The sequence below is a fragment of the Hypomesus nipponensis genome, chromosome 6 (assembly GCF_054491055.1).
Source record: "Hypomesus nipponensis isolate SF chromosome 6, ASM5449105v1, whole genome shotgun sequence".
In the NCBI taxonomy this organism is placed as follows: Eukaryota; Metazoa; Chordata; class Actinopteri; order Osmeriformes; family Osmeridae; genus Hypomesus; species Hypomesus nipponensis.
The window spans coordinates 3,320,066-3,345,601 of NC_140366.1; the positions used below are offsets into that span (position 1 = coordinate 3,320,066).

Here is a 25,536-nt window from a genome sequence, read left to right on the forward strand (position 1 = left end):
TTATATTACAGTGAAAATTGCTTTATTTGTCAACCACTCGAACTCCTTCACAACAGTAATGTAAACAGTCTCTGACAAAGTGTACCAATTCCCTGACAGTGCAGGTCAGAAGCAGTGAGGTTCAGAAGCACCAGCATCCATCTCATGGTTCCACCTATTTAGCTGAGTGTCCTCATGATGAAGCTAGCAGACCAGTCCCACTGGAGTGGCGGCCTGTGAAACTGAGCTGTGTTACCCAGCATCGAATGACTAGGGACGGGGAGGGCGTTACAGGAATCAGACATCTGTGCGTGTGATGAGAAGAGGTGGAAAGACAGCACCCCGTCCGCCCTCCCCAACACTGGTACTGTACAAATATCCCAAACAAGGAGGTGTCACTCATGTGAGCACATGGAGACAGCAGACTACAGGACAGTTCTTGTTGGTTGAGGCATGAGGTCAAGCCAGGAGGGGAGTCAGATCATTGCATACTGATTCCAAACGGAGCCCAGTTTGAGTTCATCTGTGCGGTATCCACTTTCCAGTCAAACATCAAGACCCAGTGAGGTAGTATTTCCCCATAGAACACAGCTGTTCCTTTTAAACATTGAGAAGCGGTAAGCTTTAGAACACAACACAGCCACAGCATGATCCCCCCCTGGTGGACACTAGAGTGTCACAGAAGCAACAGCAAAGGCCTCAGAACACTCATTTTTGGTTTGCAGCATCTCTGCTAGTAATTAGTAAAATTATAACATTATCCAAATTATTACTAATTCAACGGTCCATGTAAAATGTTATTCTTGAGTATTAAAGGCATGGTCAAACACATTGATCTTTGTGCTGTCTTCCTCTTGATGTCTGTTCACGCTTTCTCTTGAGGTGTTCCCGGCATTTTCTCGAGGTCACATAATTTCTCTTTCGCCTAGTCTTCTTGATCTTGCGAAGTGATTCGCCTCTGCACTGTCTCTTCACCTGGTAGCTATACATTGACGCAGCTGCCAAACAAGTTTTGTAGTTAATAGTAAAACAGAATCTGTGTGTTCATTAAACAATTTATTAAAGACCTAACATGCATGTTTTGTCTTCTCTGGCTAAAGCTGCCAATTTCATACTGTTACTCTGCATGTTATGCTAGCACAAGATAAATAATGAATAACTTACATGGGAAAAGGACATTTGCCACAAAGATTTTAACTTCCTCGAGTTCTCTGTTCTCCTTGCTTGAACTGGAGTGTGTAAAATGTAGAGCAGGCCACCAGTCTTTTCTTTTCACCATCAGCTCTTCGACAATCTCCGACCATCCTTCACTAGGGTGGACATGCAATACCATTACACCACAGCAAAAGCAGAAATGTTGCATCCCAAAATGGAACGATGGAATGCTTGAGAAATGCTACCATTGAATTTCCACCCAGTAACTTGACTTACGCCTGGGACACACTGGCTGCAAAGCACCTGGGAGCGCAGCCTTTTTCTTTTCGGAGCCCATGTTATCAAATTGGACCGGCCACACACAAGGACATCTCCATACTATGAGGCCCCTAGGGCACAGGTGACTTTGGAGCCTCTGCAAACATGAACACAGTAGACCTATATACACATAGATATCAGCTTTGGTAGGGATAGTTAATAGTTAATGCAATTTGTTTTGCAATAACTTGAGCGCAAATAAAAAATGTTGACCTTCATGTAATATCATCTGTTGGACTCATGTTGTTATTATGTCAAAATAAGATTATCAGTTGGTTTATCATTTAGAAAGTTTCTTTTTTTAATTTCTCAGGCTCTCATCAGTTTGTATTTTCAGTAACTGCTGGTTAAAACTCAAACTTTTAACAATTAATTGTTATTGGGCCATGAGCTATCTTTAATCACGTGTTATACAACATTGTTTAAATTAAAATTCCCTGATTGATGATTGCATTGACTGACCAGCCAACATTAGTCAGTTGTTTCTAAACAGTAAACTGTGTTTATTAACAAAGAGTGAGATAGACGAGCAGGCATACACTCAAGCAGGAGAGACACCAAAACCTTAATTACAAACCAACGAGAAATATTGGAAGTAATGTTTGACAACTTAATCATCGAAGTTGAGAAGTAGCCTAGACCTACAAGGAGTTGTATGACCTGGCATGTATTTTACAAAGACTTTGGCAAAAAAGACGAATGTTGCCACGTTATGTTGGGATGATGTTTCAACGGCTGTTGAAGTAACAAGTTGCCTAAATATAGCTTATGTCATGTTCATGTCAAGCTCAGAGGAAGTGTAAGGCTTGGTGACCGGCACAGAGAATTGCGCGTCTAGTGTGAACAGCCTCAATTCGTGGCCGATCGTGGCGCTTTGCGGTGCTCGGGGGCGCTTCGCAGTGTGTCCCAGACGTTAGACAATCAAGTGTCATCTCTTTCAATTATGTAATCCAAATGTGGACAGATGAAGCACGCCTTACCTGGTCCTCAACCTCAGGAGGATGTTCTTCACTTGGCTCCAAACATCCAAGCTGTTCCTCCAGCAGGCATAGTCCAGGAGATCCAGGCAAACACCTAGAGCCTTCCCAAAGTTACTCTGCTTTCCTGGGGAAATAAAAAGTCCCCCATAATTTGGGGAGGGGGGGTATTGGGATTATTTGTCATTAACAAACAATGTTACATTACGCTACATGTTAAGAGTTGCAGTTACCTGACTGCAGCAGTAGAGAACAATATTCCAACATCAAGTCATGACTCGGAACCAGAGCATGCAATATCTGTTTGATAGAAAATTGACAATTGATACCATTAATGCATGACCAATTACAACTTTGAGTGAATCCATTTGATACAAACTGAATTAAATCCGCTTATGAAGACGTTTTACCTTCAACACTTGAATCTGTTCTTTTGGAGGGGCATCATGCTTCTTCAGGTACTGATAGAGATACACATGTGCATTCGGATTGGGGGGGAAACTGTTGTCGTAGGAATAGTTGTTCAGAACCTTCAGGGCACCATCATGATCGTTGTAGAATTCTAGCATCTGCAGTTATCACACGTGAAACATGGGCTGATTATACAGACTTCTTCATGAGTAGGACTTTTTGAAGGTCTTGTTATCTAGACTCACATCAACATAACTCAGAAGAAAAGGATCCCAGACACCAGGTGTCTTCATGACCTCTTTAAGGTTGACAGAGGACTGACGGAAGTAGCTGTGCATCTCTTGGATGGCACCTGCATCCGGATCATCTAAGACACATTACCCACGTCATAAATAAATGTGATTACTCTTTTAACATGACAAGAAAAGCAATATTTTTATGTGGAATACAGAATTATGAGCAAAGCAGGAAGCCATTCAATCTAAAATTCAATCTATTGAAAATGTAACAAGCCAATTCTCAAGTTGATGGCTTCAGTCCCCTGTAGGTGCAGTCATGCTTCCTGGCCTATAGGGGATGTTGTAGCACCACATATGAATCTTCATAGTCCTTCAGAATAATATATAATAGATGTTTGGGGCTTGGTTTCTCAACATACTGGATTTCCTTACCTGTGCTGGAGAGTGTGGCTTTCTTATTACACCAGATTAAGTAATCCAGGAAGCCTTTGTAGGCCTGGATCAGTTTAATTCTCTGGGACTGGCCTGCAGATTGCTTGCCATACCTCCAGCTCTCTGCAATAGACAGCTGACGTTTGGCCTCCTCAAACTGTCCCTTTACCAGAAAGTGGAAGGCATGTTCCAGACAGACCTGTAAAAACAAACACTTCCCTTTAGACTGTTTGAAGAAATAACCATTACTTGCAATCATTGCTATGACACCAGCAACCACAGGCCAAGAACATACCACCAGGTACTGCTTCACTCCAGAGTTTTTCATACGCTCGTAGAAGCTATTGTAGTCTTCCATCTTGGAATTGGGATTGTGGTGTAAAATCTCGGTGCCCATCCTCCATATCATCTAAGAAACAATGAGAAAACACACACACACACAAATAAAGACCCTGTCACAAAATAGTTTCCATTTGTTCAGTTGAGAACCTTGGCTATTGTACCTCAGATTGAAGTTGTGGCATGGTTGCGGTTGTGTCCTCTAGTGTCTGACAATAGCTAGACATGAATTGTGATGCCTCAAGCCACCGATGGTGCAGCATGGCCTCCCTGATCTTTTGCAGACATGTCCTTATGGTTTTGTGAAAACCACTTTCTTTAGGTGTCTCTAGAATAAGACAGGGTTGTAGACATTGTGTGTATGGCAAGTATGATATAAACTATAGTTGCACACCATCCTAATGGATTTGGTTCTCACCTTTGAATACAGGAGGCACCAGAGGAACGTTTGATCTCTTGCCTTGTGATTTATTCACGTGTTCTTCTTCTGGGGATTCATATTCACCCCCTGGCACAATCACTTCTGTCGTTAGGTCGTCCATAATCTTGAGTCTCAATCTGCCCTACGCATAGACAATCAATACTACTTTAGACTCCATTAATATCTACCGCCCAACTGATTGTGAAAAAGATTAAGTAGGCCTAGATGTAAACGATACAAGCATCCTCTTTTCCCAGTGGAAACGTAGGCTACTTCCTGACTTGCTGTCATTGGTGAAAATGCTTCTTCTATGGTAGTCGGAGACCCTTAATAAAGTCGTGTATTGCCATCTACAGTTTTAAACAAGACATTTTAAAGGTCAGGTTGCGATTTGAGACGGTATAAAAATGTTAACATTTGCATTTGCTGAGATTCTGCCAACAGAGCCTCTCCCATTCTAGATGTTAAACAGATGATGCTATCAATATTATCAGCCTAAGATAACGCGTAAAGTCTGATGGACATTCGTTGTGACTGACAGTTTGAAACATAAACAATAGCCTATTCATCTTATATATGCATCTAAACAGGAATAAAGGACACTGATTTTAGTATTTTGTTCAGTATTAGGCGATGCTTGTAAAACGTATAAATATTCTGAATGAAAGGATGCATGCTTGTTTTTTTTGGTTTAATTTAGTATTGGAAGACTTTTATTGAAAAGTGATTAACATCACCGAACTGTTAGTGAACTCTTTTAAATACACAGTATAAGCTAACTAGCTATAGCATAGAAGCTGATTATAGTATGGATGTTTTATGTTTTTTACAGAACATGAACGTAGAACCGAAGAACCGAATGATAACCAAAATTTACGTTGTGTGATCAAACAAGGGATATTACAGATTTGCTGACGTGTCCACCTCATCTGCTCATGCTCGGGCGTATTTTGCCGTCAGTGGCAACAAATCTGCCAGCATGGCAGCACATAAAACATACCTTTTAGTTTTTTTTGTATTTGCACATACTTTAAATTCTAAGGCCTCTGTGGAAAGACGATTTTCCAACTATAAAAGATGCGCCGACGAGGAGTGCAGCAGTGAGTACTTACTATTTCTACAGCGAACTTTCTGGGTGCTTTAACGGTGAAACCCGTTTACGTTAGCCTGCTCAAGTATCTCCGGCCGCATCATCCCTGTATTTATCTTTGACCTGTTGCCACTTGGATGTGTGACCTGGGGTAACCCACAGGGAAAGAGTTTAGGTCACGTTACTGTGCATTGAATTGTATATTCCTCGTTATCAGTCGCCAACTACCGCAGATAACCGAGCAATTTAACCCATGTTTAGCAAAAACCTGGTTGACAGCCTGACTATATCTCCCTGTCCCCGCCTCGCCAGCAGCAGTAGTAGTACCACCACTAGCTAGCACATTTGATACTAGATCGCTTAGTTATTTGCAGCTAACGGTTTTAAATGTTGTTTTCACAATAACTACGATAATCTGTCACTACGACATTGCCTATGTTCAAATGCGGTACTGACAATGTTTAGCTTGCTACATTGTAACATCCGAAAACATAATGTGCAAGTCCAGTGAGTATAGCTACATAGCCAGTTAGCAAACAAGCCAACCAGTTCTGGCTAAGTTAGCTTACTGTTCATTGTAGCCTACCGGCGGTGTAACCTTTAAGCTAGATGGCAGCCTAACTATCGTTAGACTAGTTATCTAATTAAAATGTCAACTCCGTCGTAAGACAATTTACATTGATTGTGTGATTCAAACAACTTCAAGTGGCAATTTCACAAAGGCTACCCAGCTGGTAGTGATATTGTGGGCCCTGTTATCCCAATTCAGCCCCAAGTAGCCAAAAAGTTTTACCTTTGTCATTTGATTAGGACATTTGTTTACATACAAACTGATCTGTTAATGTCTTATCTTCTATCCTTATCTTAGTGCTCCTATGCCGGGGGAAGGCTGTCAGGGACTTCTATGGAATCGACTGTCGTTTCCTGACTTTCAAGGAAGGAGAGACAATATATGTCTACTATAAACTATCTGGCAAAAAGACGGATGTATGGGCAGGCAGTGTAAGTTAATGTTTCATCACAAATAAGGTGGATAAATCAATGATTCAACTGCATCATCTCTTTGTCTTAAAATGCTGCTGTTGTTTATATAGGTTGGCAGTCGCTTTGGCTATTTCCCAAAGGACCTTTTGGCAATAAACCATATATACACTGAAAAGGAATTTGAGATACCTGCAGAGGTAAATATCAGTAACACATCAATCTATTTCTAAAACCAGGACTGAGACTGCGTTCTGAAATTGGTAAGAAATAATGTATTCTTTTTTTAGGAAACAGACTTTGTGTGCTTTGAAACTGGACTCGACCAATTTGACAACTACGATATCGATTCCTTGCTGAGAGCCTCCTTATCCTCATCAGGGGAGAACCACAGGGACAACATTGTAGATCAAAACACAAGTCCAGATGGGACCACTGTTGAAGTTGAGTCGTCCCGCATTGTAACTTTGATAAAAGGCGATCAAATTGAGAGCGACATCTCTTCAGCAATTGATGAGGACAGCTTGTTTGGTGAGTTAAAGACGGGCAGTGAACCAGCTGATAGTGCTCCTTCAGGCTTATCTTGGTCTGAGTCTGAATCATGGACAAACCCAACTTTAGACACAAAGACAGTGGAATCTGAAGTGATTGACTCAGAGCATGGTAAAACCAAAGATTCTCCCCCAGATCCCGAGGATGAAAATCTGACCCAAAATGAGTCTCTTTTAGAAAATCAAGCTATGGGATTTTCAGACGGTAGACCTATCCCTGAGTTGAAAACCACACTTGGAACTACATTTGATGCTGTCACTTCTGATGAGGAGGAAACTGAGAAGGTTACCTCTTATGAAAAGATTAGTGAAAAAGTAGACCATCCTTCTTATGCTGAAAGGGAGCTTCCAAGAGAAATTCCATTACTGTCTCTCCCTGATGAAAGTTCGGTTTTGAAACAAAAGGACACTTTGCCATCTGAGCAAGCAGAGGAAGAGGACAGTCATCTGGACACACATCAGGATGAACAGGCCTCAGAGGACAAGAACATGTGGACATCACTTGGGGACAAAGTCTTTGCAATTGTTAGTGGAGGACCAAGAACAGCTAATGTGCCTAATTCAGAGGAGGAAGATGAAGACAATGAAGAGATTGTCTCAGAAACCACTCTAAAGAACCCTTCTCACACACCACAAGAATTTGAGGAGAGGAAAGGACAACAGGATCCAGAGGAGACAAGCAAGTCTGGTGAGCACAGTGTTGAAGACTCAAATAAGTTGAAATCAGTAATGAGCAACAGACCTGATAGCCCATCATTATTTCAAATTGATGAGCAAAGATCTGCTGAACAGACTGAAAATGTCTTAGCAGACTCTCTTATCATTCCAACAACTGAAAACCCAGCTGATCTAAATACTGTCTCTGAGAGAAATACCAAGGAATTGGAGGACAAGGATATAGTCACCACAAACGAGGAAAGCCATAAAGACTTGCCTCTAGAAATTGAGGAAATTGAAAAGGATACACTCACAGATTCTGAACAGAAAGAAACAAAATTCAGACGATTCAAAGAACACCTGATCATTGATTTGAAGAAAGATGCACCAAAGGACTTCCCAGGCCTGGATGAGGCCCTAAATCTGGATGAGGCACCAGGCCCAGTTGAGGCACCAGGCCCAGTTGCGGCACCAGGACCAGAGGAGGCACCAGGACCCGAGGAAGGACTAGGCCTGGAGAAAGGACTAGGCCTGGAGGAAGAACCAGGACCTGAGGAGGAACTAGGACCTGAGGAGGGACTAGGCCCGGAGGAGGAACCAGGCCCGGAGGAGGAACCAGGCCCGGAGGAGGAACCAGGCCCGGAGGAGGGACTAGGCCCGGAGGAGGAACCAGGCCCGGAGGAGGAACCAGGCCCGGAGGAGGAACCAGGCCCGGAGGAAGGACTAGGCCCGGAGGAGGAACCAGGCCCGGAGGAGGAACCAGGACCCGAGGAGGAACCAGGCCCGGAGGAGGAACCAGGCCCGGAGGAGGCACCAGGTCTAGAGGAAGAAGGTGAAGAACTCCTTGAGGATGAGAATGCAGCCCTGTCAACATCCAAGATGGAACCCATTGAAATCCAAGGTGTGGATGAACATGAGAAAGTCAAAGAAATTGAATCTATGAATATTGAACCTGAGATTCCAAGTGAGCATTTGGACTTAAACCAATATGACACAGATGTCAAAACAAAACCAGACAAGCCTGAGATGTACAATGATGCAGAAAACACAGACCCTGACCAGATTGGAATGCCTTTAACAGAAGAAGAGCCAGAATACAATGACAGTGTTTTAAGGTTGACTCTGCTTCGAGACCACTTTAAGGAGGAGGACATGGAGCGATTTCAAAAGTTTCTGGGTCTCAAGAACCTCTTCAAGGTGGAGGCATTGTTCTCTGATTTGGAGGAAGAATTGAAAGCTGTTCGCCTCTCTCAGAGTGACAACAGTGAGGACATTGAAAAGGTGCTGGAGGGTATTCTGGAAGCCTCAGAGATGCCAATCCTCGATGACATTGAGAAAATGCTGGATAGCCGGGATAATAATGTTGACCTTCAACAGAGGAACACCAGTATGTTTGATGAGGAGGCATCCATCTTGGATGACTTCCAGGAACTAGCATTCACCCTCCGTCAGAAGTACTCTGTAATCAGTGACAGTGCTCCCTTGGCAAAGGAGAGACAATCAAGCATTGGTACAGGTAAGCAATATTCCTAGTTTTGAAAAAAACATCTACATATTTATCCCAGCAGATATCACTGACGATATAGAAGATTGCATTGACAGTGAACCCAATTGTCAACTATTTCAACAAATGGTATATATATATCTTTGCATGTTCAATGAGGCAATCTTGTGATTCATTCAACAGACATGGCTTATGCTATAGAGGAAGAGGATAACTTGACTATGTCGGAGAACCAACAAAAGAATGCATCTGAGCAGTCGAGCCATGATGAAATTCAAAACTCAGCAGACATAGACGAGGACGGAGGGCACTTTAACAGAAACAAAGACAATCAGCTAAATTTCAAAGATGCAGAGGAAATGCAGGTTCCTCAACGCATTCTTGAACACACTTTTGACATTGGACTTGGTGTTGAGACAGAGCAACCATCTTCCGGTATGTCCTAAAAAAAACTAAACGTTTTGATCCATGAAGCCATAATGCTGTGGGCATAGTAGCATGTAAACTAATTTTGTTTTCCTAGGATCTTTGGAATCAACATCAGCTTCTCATTTAAATGAGGAAGGACCACCTACATCTAAACCAGCCTATGCTTACATGCACAATCTCCTCAGTGTGCTCTTTCAAAATTGGGGAAAAGTCGTTGATTTGGTAAGTGCAGGGTTTTGTGTTTAATTGTGTTTTTCTTGCGTTTATTTTAATAATTAACTGTTGTTTTTTGTTACGTGCATATTGAGCAGGTGTTAGAATCTCTGAAATGTTTTACTAGAGAATGTCTGATATGGGAAGAACTGCCACTCTCTGGGAAACTCTGAACTGATTGCAGTTCCACTCTGGTTCCATATGAGGGCACTCACCAATGAGTGCAGAATGAATGGAGGTCTATGGAGCTATACCCCTCAAAATCCACTTTTCTCAGGATAAAATTTTTTGTCTGGTAATTTGAATGTTGCATTCGAAAGAGAAAATACACACTGCTGGGTGTAAGATTTTTTGTCTCTTTTTTGTTTTAAAAAGCCTTTTAAAATGTCAAAGACGTCATACACATCGTACGACCAGAGATACTGCTTTAAGCAAGCTCTGGTCACTTCCTTTTTCCTCTCGAGGCATCGACAACACAACTGACAGGTTAGGCTCTCCTTGTCAATACACATTAGTGATGGGGGAAACAAAGCTTTCCGAAGCAACAAGCTATTTGACACAATTGTGTCAAAGTATCGCTTTTTCGAAGCGTTCAATACATCTTCTCCATAGGGATATCTGCTGGTCGAATGATGGTATGGCGACTGTATCGAGCGATAGAAGGAATCAAGTGACGACAAGTCCTCGAGACGTCAGTCTCACAATCGTCAGAATCAGAATGGGTTTTATTCGCCATAAAAGTTTGCACAGACAAGGAATTTGCTTTGGCAGGAAAGTGCAAACATTAAACATATAGGAATCTAAAATGTAAATATGAGGACTAACTATACTAAGGGTGCATAACTAGCAATACTAAGTGGAATTAGAATTAAAATAAACTATAGAATAAAATCGTCATTGACAACGTCAGTGTTTCCCACAGATTTGAAAGCAATTTGTGGCGGGGGGGTTAATAAGTTACACATAAAAATAAAAGTTATTAAGTATGTATGTATTATGTTGGAGGCTGACCCTGTCTCACCCTGACCCTGTCTTTCTGCTTGAGCAGCACTGGTTGAAGCCTGAAAATATTGTAAACAATTTCTGCATATACGCAGAGAATGTCTTAATATAGAGAGAACTGCCACTCTCGGGAAACTTCCGGGTTCTGAACTGGTTGAAGTTCCATGTGAGGGCGCTAACGAGCGAGTGCAGAAAGAATGGAGGTCTATGGAGCGGTACCCCTCAAAATCCACTTTTCTCAGGAAATCATTTTTTGTCTAGACATTTGAATTCGAAAGGGGAGGCAAAAAAAAATACACACTGCTGTCTGTTAGACTGTTTTAAAGTCACCTTTCTGTTCTAAAAAGCTTTTGAAAATGTCATTGACGTCATACACATCGTACGACCAGAGCTACTACTTGACGGCAAGCTCTGGTCACTTACTTTTTTCTCTTAGGGCATCGACAACACAGCTGACAGGTTAGGCTCTCCCTGTCAATACACATGCTAGAAAGAGTTTTGGCTTGCTAATGTTGTTGCTAATGTTGCTAATGCTCCGACATTCTGATTCTGCTTCGGATGCCATCAAGCGGGAGCTCTGGTCGTATCAGTCCTTCACTAACCAATCAGCATTCATTAGCAGAATGCTAGCGTGTTATGGGCAACAACGACTCACCATGTAAGAAATCAAAAGGACATGAGTACTCGTTCATTCAACTTTCGACCTATAATCCATGTTGAACATGCACAAACTACAATCAAATCTGAGATTTTTCAATTACAATCAGGCGAAAGAGACAAATTTAGCCGTTTAGCTGTTATATCGTGAACAGTTAGGTTCAGTTGGCTATAGAGGGTTTTCACTACGCGTCATCGGACCGGAAGTCGCCATCTTGGAGGCACTCCGCATCACAACAAAGTACTGACACTGAAGTATATCCCGAACGTCGTCAATTTTGAATTATTGCCGTGTTTCAAGTTGTACCAATAGGACAGATTGAGAAAAACATTTGTTATAGTAGCGACTTCCAAAAGTTATTAAAAACCAGGGAGAGGAATGCCAGAAATTATCTGAGTAAAGGAGGCGCTTGTGGTTGGCAAAGCTCAACCAAGATCTACGAGGGAAAAATCTGGACAACATCCGTGTTTGTTCGGCACATTTCTTGTCGGGTATTGTGAAATGTTTATTTCAGCGGCTCATAACAAATGTTCTATTGTAATGATAATATTTTTAATAGTAAATAGTAAAAACAATTACAATTTTTATTGTTTTTACTGTGCTTATTTTACTGTAAAGCTGACATTGATATAATATAATTCATATCAAACTACTGCATGTGTATGGGTTCGGCGAGAAAGGTAGTTAATAATATCGGTATATCCAACTGAAGGCAGAATCACCAGGTCGTCACGAATCCAAGTAGAGGGAGTTAGGTTAACTGGTAGGGATCTGCACCGCCAATAAATCCTAATTTCTCAAATTCGACCCGTGACGTTGGTGAAAACCCTATGTCCTTGTGGTAACAGTGCGTTCACACTGCAGCGACGCGATGCGAGCGACAACATGTTTTCCATTCATTTTCTATGGAGCCAGGCGAATCGCTTTCAAGGTGGAGGAGAAACTAATCATTTGTGCGGCAGCTTTGCCCAGTCCTGTACGATACATAGCTGTATTTGTACAGAGATGTTAATACAAAAAAAACGATGCATGGCGCAAGGTTTGCTGAAGTCGTGGGTGCTTGTACTTTCAAATTCAGTTTAGTCACATTACGTAACTTCGTTCTGTGCTAACTAACTAGCTAGCTAGCCCTGCTGGAACTCCCTATCGTATTGGCAGATTAGCAGAGACTGAGGAATATAGTAAAACGTTTTTTACACATGTCAACGTGTATGTCTATTAAGCAGTTTTGTATTTTGTATACAAGTTGTATTTTGATCGATGTTGCAACTACTAAACTACGGTGGCCCTGAAGTGCAAATCACACCCCCTAATATGAGTACATCCCCCAAATGAAAACACTCCCCCCGAATACGAGTCAACTCCCCCCAAATCGGATGACTTGTTCACCTCTCCCCAATACAAAATCACGCTTCCCCAAATGGAAAACGACATCACATTAACTCAAAAACAGTGGCGGTTCTAGCACAATATGCGCCCAGGGCAAGTTTATCACTTGCACCACCCACCCCCCCCACCCCCCCCGCCAGGGATGAAGAAATCGTGTGCCGCCCCCTAACCCGTCGGACGCCCCCCGACAGCGCCCTCAGAACGACCACCGCTACTACCTGGCTGCGACAAACGAAAACGAAACTGCTGCACGGCAAGCAGGGGTGCCTGCAGCTGCCTGAAGGGGGCGCCAATATGCCAATTCCCCACAAACTGAAATGATCGATAAGAGAAAACCGCACAGAGATTTCTTTTTTTAATGCTCGTGCGCCCCCCACGTGACATGAAAAAATGCCGCCTCGGGCGGCTGTCCGGTCTGCCCGTGCCTAAAACCGCCCCTGCTCAAAAACACATTACATTAACTCTGAACTGAAAGGGTAGGTACTACACTTTAGCGCTGATTGGATGCAGTAGGCAAACTAACAAGAAATTTCAAATTGATCGACAGAAGTACAAAATGCAATAGCCTGACAGAGTTATGTGCACCAGAACATTTGTTTGGGTATGAAGCATGTAGCATAGGCTAGTATGCAAAAGCATAAATTGCGTGTTAAACGTAAACATCGATAGCCAAACAACTAGTCCACGTAACTCATAATAATGAGTCTTTCCGTCAGTGAAGATGCGGACTAAAACCCTTTCTTCAACAAATTTGTTATTCAATTAAACTTTTTGGTCCGGATTTGAGTGTTCGCAAAACTGAGGTCTCAGAATAATTACAAAACACGTGTCAAAGTTGTGGTGTGTAAGCATGGCCAATCATGAAATAGCTGTGTCGTCATTAGAACCCGTGCAGTTGCTCTTTGAAAATGCCCTCGGCTACACCATAGAATTAATAAGAGCGTTCGACTTCATGCAGCGCCGGCGGCGCCGACAGTCGGCTGCAGTCGGCTGCCTTGAAGCTGACGGTGCGTGTCCACTACAGGCGGAGCGGCACGGAGCGTCAGCTTCCAATCCATTTACAATGGAACCGGGCGTTGACGCTCGTTTAGGGCATTGTGGGAGCATACGCGAGCGTCAACGCCTGGTTTCATTGAAAATGGATTGGAGAAGTAGTATGAGCCAGGTTCAAGAATCGAACACAAATTATTGGGGGAGATAGTTTTGTAAATGTTGACTGGAGTTAATAGAATAAAAACGACCGGAAGACACGGAAACCTAACCGTAAATGCAATACCACCTACATCCACCGGGGCTTCAAGCCGAGGGGTGGGGGCTTGGGCTACACAGCCGGCAGTTCTCGAATCGATGTCACGGTAGTTTGATGGCTACGTCACAGTGACCTAGCCTCGGCGCCGTCTCAAGTCGGACAAAAAGTCTAACCAGAATTCACTGTTTCAAGTCAGCCACTTGCAGCGCTGTATGAAGTCAGTCCATGTCTAACGCACCTTTTGACAGGTGGTCACGTGGTTATTGCCCATTTGAAGCCACGCTCGACACCTTTGTGTCGGTACAAATTGTTTCGAAAGTTCAATACCGCTTCTTGAGCACGGTATAGACCATAACATCACTAATACACATGCTAGAAAGATTGTTGGCTTGCTAATGTTGTTGCTAATGCTCTGACATTCTGGTTCCGCTTCGGATGCCATCAAGCGGGATCTCTGGTTGTTGTCAACCAGTCAGCATGAATTAGCAGAATGCTAGCGTGTAATGGGCAACAACGCGTTCAATCAACTTTCGACCTATAATCCATGTTGAACTACAATCAAATCGGAGATTTCTCAACGACAATCAGGCAAAAGAGGCAAATTTTGCCGTCGAGCTCCATAGACTCCTATTCATTTTGCACTCCTTGCCTCATGCCGGCGATCACCCCCAGTGTAACTTTGGTGGAAGTGCAACCAAATTCGGTACAATAGGGCTTAATAGGGAGTGGACAGGCTCTCTGTAGAGCCTACTACTGTGTCCACTGTAGACTGTATACTGGACAGTAGTGTTTAAGGAGAAAACCCTACTGTCCTATTACTCCCACAGTCTCGTTTGACTGTGCTTCACCTGCTTCGGAAGATGTATGTGTCGCTCTTGATATGACGTAACACGTGTTGTCGTTCTAAGATCCTCCCCCTTTTTTGTTGACGTGTGCTAAGCCTTGGCACTGACGGTGGCTTGAGAAGCGTTTTTGTGCATTGGCTAGTAATCAAACTATTAATGACAAATCTCGTTGGAGGCAAAGAGAAAAGCTAAAATGATACTTACATTTTTTACAGCAGCATAGCGCTGTCAATAACTCTCAGTAGCTACATATATACCTAGCACTGTAAAAACTAGCAAACTTAGCTGTCAAACTAGCCAGTCAGAGTGCGAGTTGGCTAACATGGATTCGAAAGAAACACAACCCGTTCCCATGACGGAATTTGATCATCTGTATACCTTTTATGTCTTGTTTATCACGGAATTTCAACATGTAAGTAAAGACGTCGGACTAGCTAAATTGTGAATCTCACGTAGCCTATTAGCTAACGTTTTAGATACAGATTCCTTTCTAATACATAACATATTCTGTTGAAAGTATGAAACTAACTAGTTAACTTACCCAACGCTGTCCATGTGTAGAAGTCTGATTTAGTATGTAGGTTTCAGGCTTGGATTGGAGATTATGGACGTTAGATCACAGGTCTCTCGTCATAAACAAATATTGTTAATAAATTGAATTGTTTCTGCATGCTGGTAGGCCTAGTATCGCTTTTGGTCACCATACTTACTTAAGGTCTACTGTAACGAGTTTGTCTCATGTCCAAAGATTTGACGTGGGCAATGGTTTATTTGTAAATTATTACCCAATTTATAGGGTTGAAAGTGCATGTGTCGCAATCTTAATCCTCAGAAGGCCAGATAGATATGCAAATTCGAGATAGCAATACAGTGTCTTGAGTTTGTTTAATCCTGGATTTTCTCAGAGAAACTCTTACCAGTTTGTTGCCTGTGCCACGTGCACAGTTCAAAGGTATCTGTTAATGTATAGGGCTATATGGCCTCCCTGATGGTCTGTTGTGATGTAAAGGACAACCAATAACCGTTTTTGCCAGGGCTTTACTGCTTGTCCAGGACAAGTACATTCTATGTTCAGACAAGTGAACTTTTTCTTGTACATTTAGTCATTAAGCAGACGCTCTTATCCAGAGCGACTTGTAGTTGTCCAAGTAGAAATAAATCTAAGCTATTAATATCTGCAAAATAGATTTCCTTCTCATACATCAATCAAAGGCTATTACTAGTACAAGGTATGTCAAATATTTGTAAATATTCATGCATATTGTGCTTAATCAAAAATAATTAGTTGATTACCCCTTTCATAATAACTTCAAATAATCACAGAATATTGTATAATGAATACTTTTTTTTTTATCGAGGATGTGTTATCAAATCAGTAGTCACATTTATTAATTGCACTTATATATTGCTTTTTAAAAAACGTATTTGGACAAGTAACTTAAGCTCTCAGACAAGTAAAAGATACCTTAATTTCGAGCCCTGAATGCTCAACTGTGCCAAAGGTCTATCTGTACCACATCTCTACAGCTAGAGGCAGTGTGCATAGGGATTGATTTGTTAACCTTTATTATTTTGTCAAAGCTGCCCTGCAGTACATTGAAGTGTACTAGATCACATCTTTCCCACACACACATGTACATACCTGCATTCCCTGTCAATATACAGAACTGTTCTTGTAGAAGTTGGACTGATACTGGCTGGGTGTGTTTTTGTCTTTACAGATGATTTCTAACCTGCCAGAAGAATGGAATCCAGGTCCAACATGTATGGGGTTGCCGTGGCTTCCTGTGTTGACCACTGTATTTTTAGGGTGCATCACGAGTATGTGTTTCATATGGAAGAGCGTTCTGATAGTAAGTTATTCTGTGTTGCCTACATTCACATAAATAGGAGGTTGTACTCCATACATGTTCTCAGACTTTTGACCACCCGTTTCATTTGTGTATCCCCACAGGTGAGACGCACGGAATACCTTGGTAAGGTTTTATATTTCTCTGCTATAGACAGTAGCATTGTCTTTCAGATTGTTAACCTTCTGCCGACGTGAGTCACTGCTGAATGCATCTATTGTATTTAACCGTCAGTGGAGGAAAAAGACATCCAGAAACATCTAGACGAAGTAACCAAAGAAAACACTGCTGTCCTTGCAAAACTTGAAGAGTTGAAGACACAGGTAATGGATTAAAGCTACAGTGTTCTCAGTGGATAATTATGCACTCCACTCCACACATGGATGAAGTTTGAGTATTTTTGGGGGGGTTGTTTCCTTCAGCGCGAAGACCTCCGAAACCAACAAAAAATGTCAAAGGAATCGGCTGACTCGGCCCTAGAAAGGGTAAAAGAACTTGAGGTGAGGAAAGGTTCACCTAATTTGCACAGTGATGGGACATTTGCTCCTTAAAATATGTTTACAACTTTACGTACAAATAAAAATAAATTAGATATAGATGTATTGCACGAAGTCTTCGTCTAAGATGTCTAGATAAAAACTATCCAGTCAACACGCCTGACTGTTAACCCTCTTTCTTCAATAGATTGCTCTGAAGGAGGTTGAATCACATAATGAACTGCTGAATGAGGAATGTGAATCAATAAAGCGAACATTTGATGATGAAAAGGCACAGTATCTGGCCCACGTGGACAAGGTGAGCTTTTCATTGTTTGATTATTACAATGATTATTATCACAGCACATTGGTATGGCTCTTTTCCTTATCCCAACTTGTTCGATTGGTCGTGCCTATTTGTATTTTTTGTCTTTAGTCGGCAAATTATGAAAAAAACATCTCTAAGCTGCAACGCAGTATGAAGAAGACACAGGATGCTCTCGCTAAGGTATGGGTGGTGTGATCAATATGACTCCATATTACTTCCATATGTTGTATTACACAGTTTATGCATATTTTCAATCTTTGTAGTCCAAAGCTCTTATGGCGGAGTCAAAGATCAGAGAAGATGCTCGCAACACCCTGCACCAGTGTCTCCAAAGGGATCACACCACACTCAAGGAGGAGAACAGCTCAGTAAGTACACCACAGGATCCCGTTTCTGCATTACATCAGGATACATCGACACACCGTTGGATGTTCAATTAAGGGATTCTGGCATCTACAACTGCACCATTCTTCTACAAACTGTATCTCCTCCCTGCAGCTGAAAAACACAGCCAAAGATTTGGAAGAAAAAAACCGCCAATTGTGCGAACAAATAAAAGTGTTTATCAAGTCCCAGAACGAATATGAGGACACCATCGCTCAAAAGGATCATAGCAATGAGGTGAGCTTGTTTACCCAGCGTCACACTCCCTCATCTGAGGGTCCCAGTACTAAAGATTTATCTTGATAAAGGGGCCTTTAATGGACACAAGGCTCTCATTGTCTCCTGCTTGTCTCCTGTCTCTCCCTGCAACAGGTCCTGACAGAGCTTCTGGTCGACCTGGAGGTCTACGACCTGCAGAAGAGCGACACCAAAGCTGTTGCTAATGGTGAAGCCGGCATTGGTGAGATTTACAGCTGAAATCGCTTGAGATTCTTCACCATGTACTTTATTTTAATGTCAGTGAATTTGTTCAGATCCAGAAAAGTTACTTAACCAGAGTTTTCCGTCAGTTGCTGATCGAGCCAGCTCCGTGAAGAAGAGAATCAAGCAGCTGATGGATGTCTCTCAGGTAACACAACACGCATGCCCACGTACGCAAGGCTGTCAGACTAGATGTCCTTCTTTTCTTCACTTCAGGTGGAGCAGCACTCAATGAAAGTGCTAGGGATCCTGCTTTATGCTTTATACAGTGCAGACAAATGGTCTTACAGAGTATCTGACAATCAAGAGGATGAACTCTTCAGTGTTCGTCCTGGTTCCCTAAGGCAGCCACCATTGGCAACCAATGATCTTCATTGTCAGAAATGCTCTGTGCATATCTCACACCACAAGACAATTGGTGACCATTGGAACTGATTGAATCTACCCATTTGGTAATATTTGCATCTGGGCTAGTAATTTGCATCTGTGGCTAGTAATTGAGCAGAAGTGACAGCCCAACCCGAGTTGGCAAGAAGTTTTTGTCAGAGGATTCCTAAGACATACTGGCCTTACATTTTGCTGTGATTTGAATAAGATGGTGCCAGTCATTTCATATGTGCCCCTCAAAAAGCCAAATACTCAATGTCAGAACCAAGGGTTCACCTACCTCAATCTACAAACCATCCACAGGTTCAAACCACCCTGTCTGTTGTGGAGGAGGAGCGCAACCGGTTCCAAACCAAACTGCAGAACGAGGAGAAGGATCGGAAAGCTCTAGAAGGTACGTTGCAGTAACATGAATCCAGTCTCTCACTCGCTTGTTCTTTCACACGTCTTTTCAACATAGAACTTGATTATGTTCGACCAGAAAAATACCGGGAGCTGGAACACAACTCCACGTCCCTGAAAAGCGAGAAGAGCCTGATCGAAAACCAGCTAAAAATCCTCCAGCAGAAGTACGAGATCATGACCGAGATGTACCAGCAGAAAGAGATCTCCCTCCAGAGGTAAGCTGACATAGTGGCAGGTCTGTGCCATGTTTTTATGGCTCCCACTCCACATAACCCCTCCGACACACGGCCTGTTGACCTCACAGACGCCTGACCGATGAGGAACTGGAGCGTCGCGACAAGGAGATGAAGCTCTCCGAGGTGGACGGGAGGGCCCTGGAAGCAGAGCAGGAAGTGAAGATCTACCGGCAGAGAATCAAGGAGATGGAGGAGGAGGTGAAGAAAACTGAGAAGGCCCTCAAAGTCCAGGTGAGCAGAGCACATCCTCACTTTGCTCCTTAGTTCTCAAACCTGGAATCCAAAGTCACCTCCTCAACGCTTAAGTAGGAAGGAGTTGTTAGGAGGATGCTTCCAGTGGTGTCTTCCTGCAGGTTTGAGGCTACGTTCCATGACCTCATATCTTGTGCTTTCCAGATCGCTGAGCAGGAGCGGAAGGCTCATGAGAACTGGGTACGTTGACACATCCAAGCCTTCCATGTTTACGCTCCCATCCCTGTTCTGCGTGTAGTCCTGGTGTTCAGCACGACTCTTCCTCTGGTCTCCAGGTTGCTGCCAACACTGCCGAGCGAAGCCTGTCTCAGGAGAAGACTTTGAGGAGGAATCTCCATGAGAGGTGAGCTCAACCGCATAACCTTACATCTGAACTACTAGCTCCCTACCAGGTTTGTTTAAAAAGCCATGACAGCGTATTTAGGATTTTGCGGCTACATTTGAGCCTGTTACAGATTGTACATGTGCATTGGAAGGCTCTACAGCTGATTAATCATAAATGTTGTTGCCTTTGTCTCTAGACTTGCCTCTCTTTCCAACCAACTGAACGATCTCCGTGCATCCAACTCTGGCCACCCTGCTGTCCGATGTGGTAAGCTGTCATTTAGACTATTACCACCACGCACGCACACCTACACACGAGTGAAGTTAATTTAACGTCTCTATTGTTGAAGACTTGTTTTAACGTTGTTTAGTTGTTTTTACGTTGACCCTGGAGGGATGGGATTTGCTGTTGTTACTGTGGTGTTGTTACTGTGTCCAAATCCTGGTGGGGCCGCCACATCGGTGGACCATTAATCTTTTTAAGGAATTTTAGGGGGAACTTTTTTACCGGCCCTGTATGTCTCTTTACCTGGCTGTCTCTCTACCGGTTCTCAATGTTCCCTTAATCTGGGGTGCTTGTGGTTAAATTAGGCTGGGCTACATGTTCTTGTAAAACAGCTGTAATTTGGGATACTTCTTACTGTCATCATTACATCAGCCATGCTGATGTACAATATACTGTCAGTCTGTGCCCACTGAAATGTCCTGGAATAGACATATGCTACTTTGCATTCCAAAAGCCTTTAAAGCCGTTCAGCTCATTTGTTGTATGTTGTGTGCATATGTAATCAACCCTCACTGACCGGACCCCCACCCCAATCCCAGAGCCCCCATCCCAAGTCCAGGGCTGAATTTCTTTCACAGTCGTCCACTTTTTGTCATGTTGGTTTACTGATGTTTGTGTATGCGATATCCATTGTGCAAGTTGATCATGTACATCTTGATGGCTGGTTCATTGTTGAAATACATGGAAGAGATTTTGATTCTTGGCTTTGTGGAAGCAGGGGCTGACTGTGCTTGGCTGTGGTGACAGTATTTGGTGGTTTGGTTTGAACAGGTGACTCTTACGGGCCCTCTCCTGTGAGCGGAGGAGCCCCATCTCCCCCTCTAATGATAGAGGGCCCTGGGCGGCCCTTGTCCGCCCCCATTGGACGCAGGATTGACCCCTACGGTGAGTCTCCAGGACCCTTGGATAGCATCGGTGCAACTGATCAGCCGATCAGTCTAACTTTCGCATGCTCTGCCTCACTACTCTTTAAACCCTTTTTTCTGTTTATTTTTTTCTTCACTTTTTCTTCTCAGATCATCTCCTTCTCTTCAATATATTGATGTTCTCTGTGCCCTTTTTAAAAGGACCTGATGATAACTTTCATTTTAGGTTGAGTTCTCCCTTGTGGTAGCTGTCCATTCTTTTCTCCTCCCCTTCTGCCATCTTTGCACACAGATAATCCAGTGTTTCATTCCTCGGGTTGCTTTCCATATTAAAGCCTGCTTGCAGTCCTGCCTTGTTATTACTTTCCTCTGTTGTTATTTACTATTATGAAGAGATTGTAGTAGGTTGAGCCATTGAGAAAACTTTGTCAATCGATGTGTGTGCTAGTTGTGAAGTTTGAACTGCTTTAAGTTTTACTCAAGTGCCAATTGCAGGGCTTGCACATACAGAATTGGATTCGTAGAAAGAATGTGAACTGAAATGAATAAGAGTAAGTTCAAATGTCATATTCATAACCTGGAATCAAGATGAACCTATATGTTTTTGTTCATTCCACAGGGCATCGGCCTCCATTTGAGAAACACGCGGTGCCTAACCGTCCAGGTATGCAAGGCCAGCTTCTTATTATTACTATTGCCCTCTTAACAGGAAATGGAAAGTGCTCTCATAATTCTACACTTCCTCTCCTCAGATCCTGGCCCACGGACCTCCTCTCCCACCAATATGGAGGATTTGGTATGTTTGTTTACTACACGTCAAAAAAACAACTTGATACATTACTTGTCCTTCCCTGCCCTGAACTTTAGACCAGGTTTACCACCCTTATGTTCTGTGTGTGTGCGTCTTCTATCCCTGCTCTCCTAATAGCAGACAGACCCAAAACGGTCTGAAAGCCTTGAAACAGGAAATGAGGTCTCTACTGAGTGTTCAGAGCCAGTGAGTATAGAGGCAGGGGCTCAGGGTGTGGTGCGCTGCCCAGGTCAGATGAAAGGTGTGCTTGTGTATCATTGCACTTCCCTACCCTGCTCGCCTGGAGGCTGGGTCTAAGGGTGCGGACATAATGGTTGACACCCCCAATCCTTTTGTGTGGTCTCACAGCACTGATTTGAAATGGTGGCATGGTTATTTCAAAGCCTTAAAGATGCTGTAAAGTGGAATTCAAAATGAGTTTTAAGTTCATCACACTACAGAAGAATGTGTTGTTAAGTACCCATCCAAATTCGAAAGAAAAAAAACACAGACAAGTATGTTAAATTAGGCTTTGAAATTGTGAGAAAATCAGCAGTCTTCTCTGCTTGAGACTGGGGGGGCATGTCGCCTGAAGGAGATGAAGCTCCGCCCCCTCCAATTGATTGAATTTAGCAACAACAGCAACACTAGCTAAATCAATTGCAGATATCAGAACAGACCTACCTGCAGTCTGAGTGTTTAATGTGTTATTACTTTGTCTTTGCATCGTACCAGCTGAGTAACAGAAAGCAACCGTCTGTGTTCTGACATAGATAGGGGCTGTGACGTAGACATTATTGGGTAACGTTACTTTTTAAAGTAACTAATTAGTTACTACATTCCTTGTAAAGTAACTAGTTACGTTACTTCGTTACTTGCTGTAGTGAGTAATGCGTTAAGTTACTTTTGCGTTACATTAGGAAAAGTCTTATTTCTCATTCACCTTGGTCACTTATGCCCAGAAGGCACATTTAATGTGTTGACCTCAGCAAAAGCACATATTGTACTGAATATTCAGTGTGACTCGCATATAACATGATCAATCCTGATAATACAGCAAGACGGATCAAGGTAATAATTTACCATAATGAAAAGCAATATTTGCATGAAGTTCTTGAATCAAGAAACTCTTTAATCAATAAATAATGTTGTAAAATGCCAGGCAGAAGTCTAGTAGTTAGCTAGCTCTACAATTTACCAGGACTAGGTTTGAATCTAGGAGCAAAACGAAGCTAAGCTATAGCTAGGTATATGGTAGCAAAATGGTGTTCACTTATGTACTGAACCAGACTATTTTACTTACTGTAATATAATCTTAAACCTAAACCACTAAACAATACAGCAACACATCACACAAGCTTGAGTTCAATACATTATTTAATGTGACATTACGTAGGCCTGTACATGCAAGTCTTAAATAACTATTTAGCTGGTCGGCTCCACGACGCTGAGTAAATTGGGCTAGTGAGACTGCTCACCAAAAGAATGAACGAAGGGGAAACTACCTGTCTAGCAGATTAAGACGTTTTCATAGGTACCTAGCGAAAAGTATCCTCAACTTTCCTAGACTTTTAGCTACATGCTGAGGGCTCGCTACTAAAAGACTAAATTATGTAACGCGTTACTTGTTTGAACAAGGAACTAGTAACGGATTTATTCAATTAAATAAGTAACGCGTTAAGTTACTCGTTACCTAAAAAAAGTAGTCTGACTACTGTAACGTGTTACATTGTAACGTGTTACACCCAACACTGGACGTAGATAGGTTGGGTTTTGCCCCACCCGTACAAAACACGCGCTGAAAACGGGTGAGAAACTGTTCAACGGTCTAACTCCACATTTCAGTGCGACAAAGTTTTAGAGCTTTGCACATGCTTTCAGCAACTCATTTCACACGTATATAATGTACTGAGAAGCAAATCATGGAATTTGCTTTACAGCATCTTTAACTGTTACATATCCCTTTGGTGGAAATCCTATCTTTTTTTCCCCCTGAAATGCTGTGTTTGGATGTGAGGTTAACTGCAATGAAACAGTGCTGATTTTAAAATCACAGTGTGGATCTTGGTACCATAATTGAGCATTGTGGGAGTGGCCTGACCCTAACTCGATAACTGGGTGAGAGTTGATGAGTTAAACGTTTTTTGTTGTCTGCCGATGTTTGTCAGAGCTCCAGACCGCAGGGGCCCGGATCGTTCCTGGAGTCTCCCATTAGGGACCCAGGCCCCCTGTCGCATGGGCCGCCCCCCCTAGGGCCACGCCTCCCCCCACCTCCCCCCTTTTCACATGGCTACCGTCCCCCTCCACCTTCCCATCTGGCCCCTGGGATAAGACAGGCCAATGGGACTGAGGGAATTCCCAGTGCGGAGTTCCGGTACAGACATCCTCCTAACGGACATCCAGCGATGATGGGAACCCGCCACGGGCCTCTTCTGGGTCCGGGTCCCATGCGCTTTCCTCCCAACATCCCACATCATCCAGGTAGGGCATCCCTTCTCTAGATTTGCTTTCATTTTATTTGTTTTCGGTCTCATGGCCCTGCAGTTTGTACTACGGCACCAATGTCATGTTGTTTAACACACACCCCCACACAGGCCCAGTGTTTGGAGGAGGCCCCCCAGGTCCATATCCCCCCTACCACCAGGACCTGCGCTTCCCTGGACCATGGGATTACAGTGCCCCTCCCCAGCAGCTGCCCCCTGGAACTGGCCCACCCCCTCCTCAGGATGGCAGACCGCTGGCTGCTCAAGGCCCCCAGGACCTCCCTGGGGGTCCCCAGCCCAGTGGAGGCCAGGGACAGGACTGCATATCCCAGCAGGCAGCAGCCCAGGATCCAGTCAGGTCAGCCATGTCTGAGCCTTGAAAAGCAGGTGTCACAGGAAAATAACCTGACCCCTTTTCCACCCTGAACACCCAGTAACAACCCATCTACCACTCAACCACAATTCACTTTTTTTTCTTTTCTTTTTTAAGCAGAAGAAATTATGGAAGTTCAGAAATAACATGTTTATCCTGTTAAAGCATCAAAAATAAATCTGTTGTCTAAAATGTATCTGTCTTGATGAGACTTAGTGAAGCTTGCTACTTTGCAAGATGGCCTATCGTGCAATAACATTTCTATTGTATGCTTGAGGAATTGTATAGTTGTTTAGGAATAGCAATGATTTTATAAGGGGCAAGAGTTGATTGCTTATGTCATGATTTCCTGTGGAAATTATTTAAATAGCATTTTTGGAACATTGTTGCTTGGGTTGTTTAGGACATTTCAGAAGTACAGGAACTACCACTGTCCCAATGCTGTGTTTACTATGAACTGTTGAGACAGAATAAAGAAAGTTATGTAAATGATGGACAGATGTATAACTTATTTTACTATGTTCAGACATTTTAATAATAAAGTTAAGTCATGTACTGAAGTCATGTTATTCATTGCTTTGATAACCACCACACTTATATTGTGAGACCTAAAAAGTTATTTGCGTTGTTCCTCGTCAGGCACACTTTTAATTAAATGTAATTCCAATTCAGGGTTAGGGTCAGTAGATTTGTACCAATCATAAGTTGGTAACCTGGTGATTTCTTTTGACTAGTCTAGAGAGCATTGCATTATGTGGAATTGTCTTGACGTTGGAA

The 25,536-nt window shown here is 42.9% G+C and overlaps 2 protein-coding genes across 10 annotated transcripts; one reads left to right on the forward strand and one right to left on the reverse strand.

The window, feature by feature from the left end:
• On the reverse strand, nt 1-15,592 carry taf1a (TATA box binding protein (TBP)-associated factor, RNA polymerase I, A). 5 transcript variants are annotated; one of them, XM_084699373.1, is made up of 12 exons: nt 15,550-15,592; nt 15,381-15,428; nt 4,269-4,413; nt 4,015-4,178; nt 3,807-3,920; nt 3,512-3,710; nt 3,086-3,207; nt 2,840-2,998; nt 2,663-2,729; nt 2,433-2,556; nt 1,144-1,289; nt 1-977 (listed from the first exon to the last, which is right to left on the reverse strand). In XM_084699373.1, exons 3-12 carry the CDS (start codon nt 4,390-4,392, stop codon nt 802-804), a joined length of 1,395 nt encoding a protein of 464 aa, XP_084555499.1. In that variant the 5' UTR covers nt 4,393-4,413; nt 15,381-15,428; nt 15,550-15,592; the 3' UTR covers nt 1-801. The 5 variants fall into 5 exon arrangements, 3 of the variants coding, with proteins under 3 accessions (XP_084555499.1, XP_084555498.1, XP_084555500.1); XM_084699372.1 differs by having other exon boundaries at nt 4,269-4,408; nt 15,550-15,565; XR_014758412.1 differs by lacking the exon at nt 1-977 and adding an exon at nt 1,411-1,549 and having other exon boundaries at nt 1,152-1,289; nt 4,269-4,408; nt 15,550-15,581.
• On the forward strand, nt 5,237-25,319 carry mia3 (MIA SH3 domain ER export factor 3). 5 transcript variants are annotated; one of them, XM_084699367.1, is made up of 28 exons: nt 5,237-5,371; nt 6,230-6,363; nt 6,456-6,542; nt 6,633-9,066; nt 9,238-9,489; nt 9,578-9,705; nt 16,561-16,692; nt 16,794-16,815; nt 16,924-17,012; nt 17,112-17,189; nt 17,374-17,484; nt 17,602-17,673; nt 17,757-17,861; nt 17,992-18,114; nt 18,250-18,337; nt 18,447-18,505; nt 19,048-19,138; nt 19,226-19,364; nt 19,454-19,616; nt 19,782-19,817; nt 19,913-19,980; nt 20,159-20,229; nt 21,019-21,132; nt 21,733-21,777; nt 21,866-21,909; nt 22,042-22,110; nt 24,072-24,384; nt 24,498-25,319. In XM_084699367.1, exons 1-28 carry the CDS (start codon nt 5,251-5,253, stop codon nt 24,764-24,766), a joined length of 5,457 nt encoding a protein of 1,818 aa, XP_084555493.1. In that variant the 5' UTR covers nt 5,237-5,250; the 3' UTR covers nt 24,767-25,319. The 5 variants fall into 5 exon arrangements, with proteins under 5 accessions (XP_084555493.1, XP_084555494.1, XP_084555495.1 ...); XM_084699368.1 differs by having other exon boundaries at nt 22,045-22,110; XM_084699369.1 differs by lacking the exon at nt 22,042-22,110.
• The last annotated feature ends 217 nt before the right edge of the window (nt 25,320-25,536 follow it).

What these genes read in the sequence shown, in the direction of transcription:
- mia3 (XM_084699367.1), top strand. Translation starts at nt 5,251, where the DNA reads ATGGCAGCACATAAAACATACCTTTTAGTTTTTTTTGTATTTGCACAT. An exon ending in AATTTGAGATACCTGCAGAG is followed by an intron (nt 6,543 to 6,632) that starts GTAAATATCAGT and finishes TTCTTTTTTTAG; the next exon opens with GAAACAGACTTTGTGTGCTT. An exon ending in CCACCAATATGGAGGATTTG is followed by an intron (nt 21,910 to 22,041) that starts GTATGTTTGTTT and finishes CTCTCCTAATAG; the next exon opens with CAGACAGACCCAAAACGGTC.
- taf1a (XM_084699372.1), bottom strand. An exon ending in GAGTGAAGCAGTACCTGGTG is followed by an intron (nt 3,711 to 3,806) that starts GTATGTTCTTGG and finishes TTGTTTTTACAG; the next exon opens with GTCTGTCTGGAACATGCCTT. An exon ending in GGCAAATGTCCTTTTCCCAT is followed by an intron (nt 978 to 1,143) that starts GTAAGTTATTCA and finishes CTTGTTTGGCAG; the next exon opens with CTGCGTCAATGTATAGCTAC.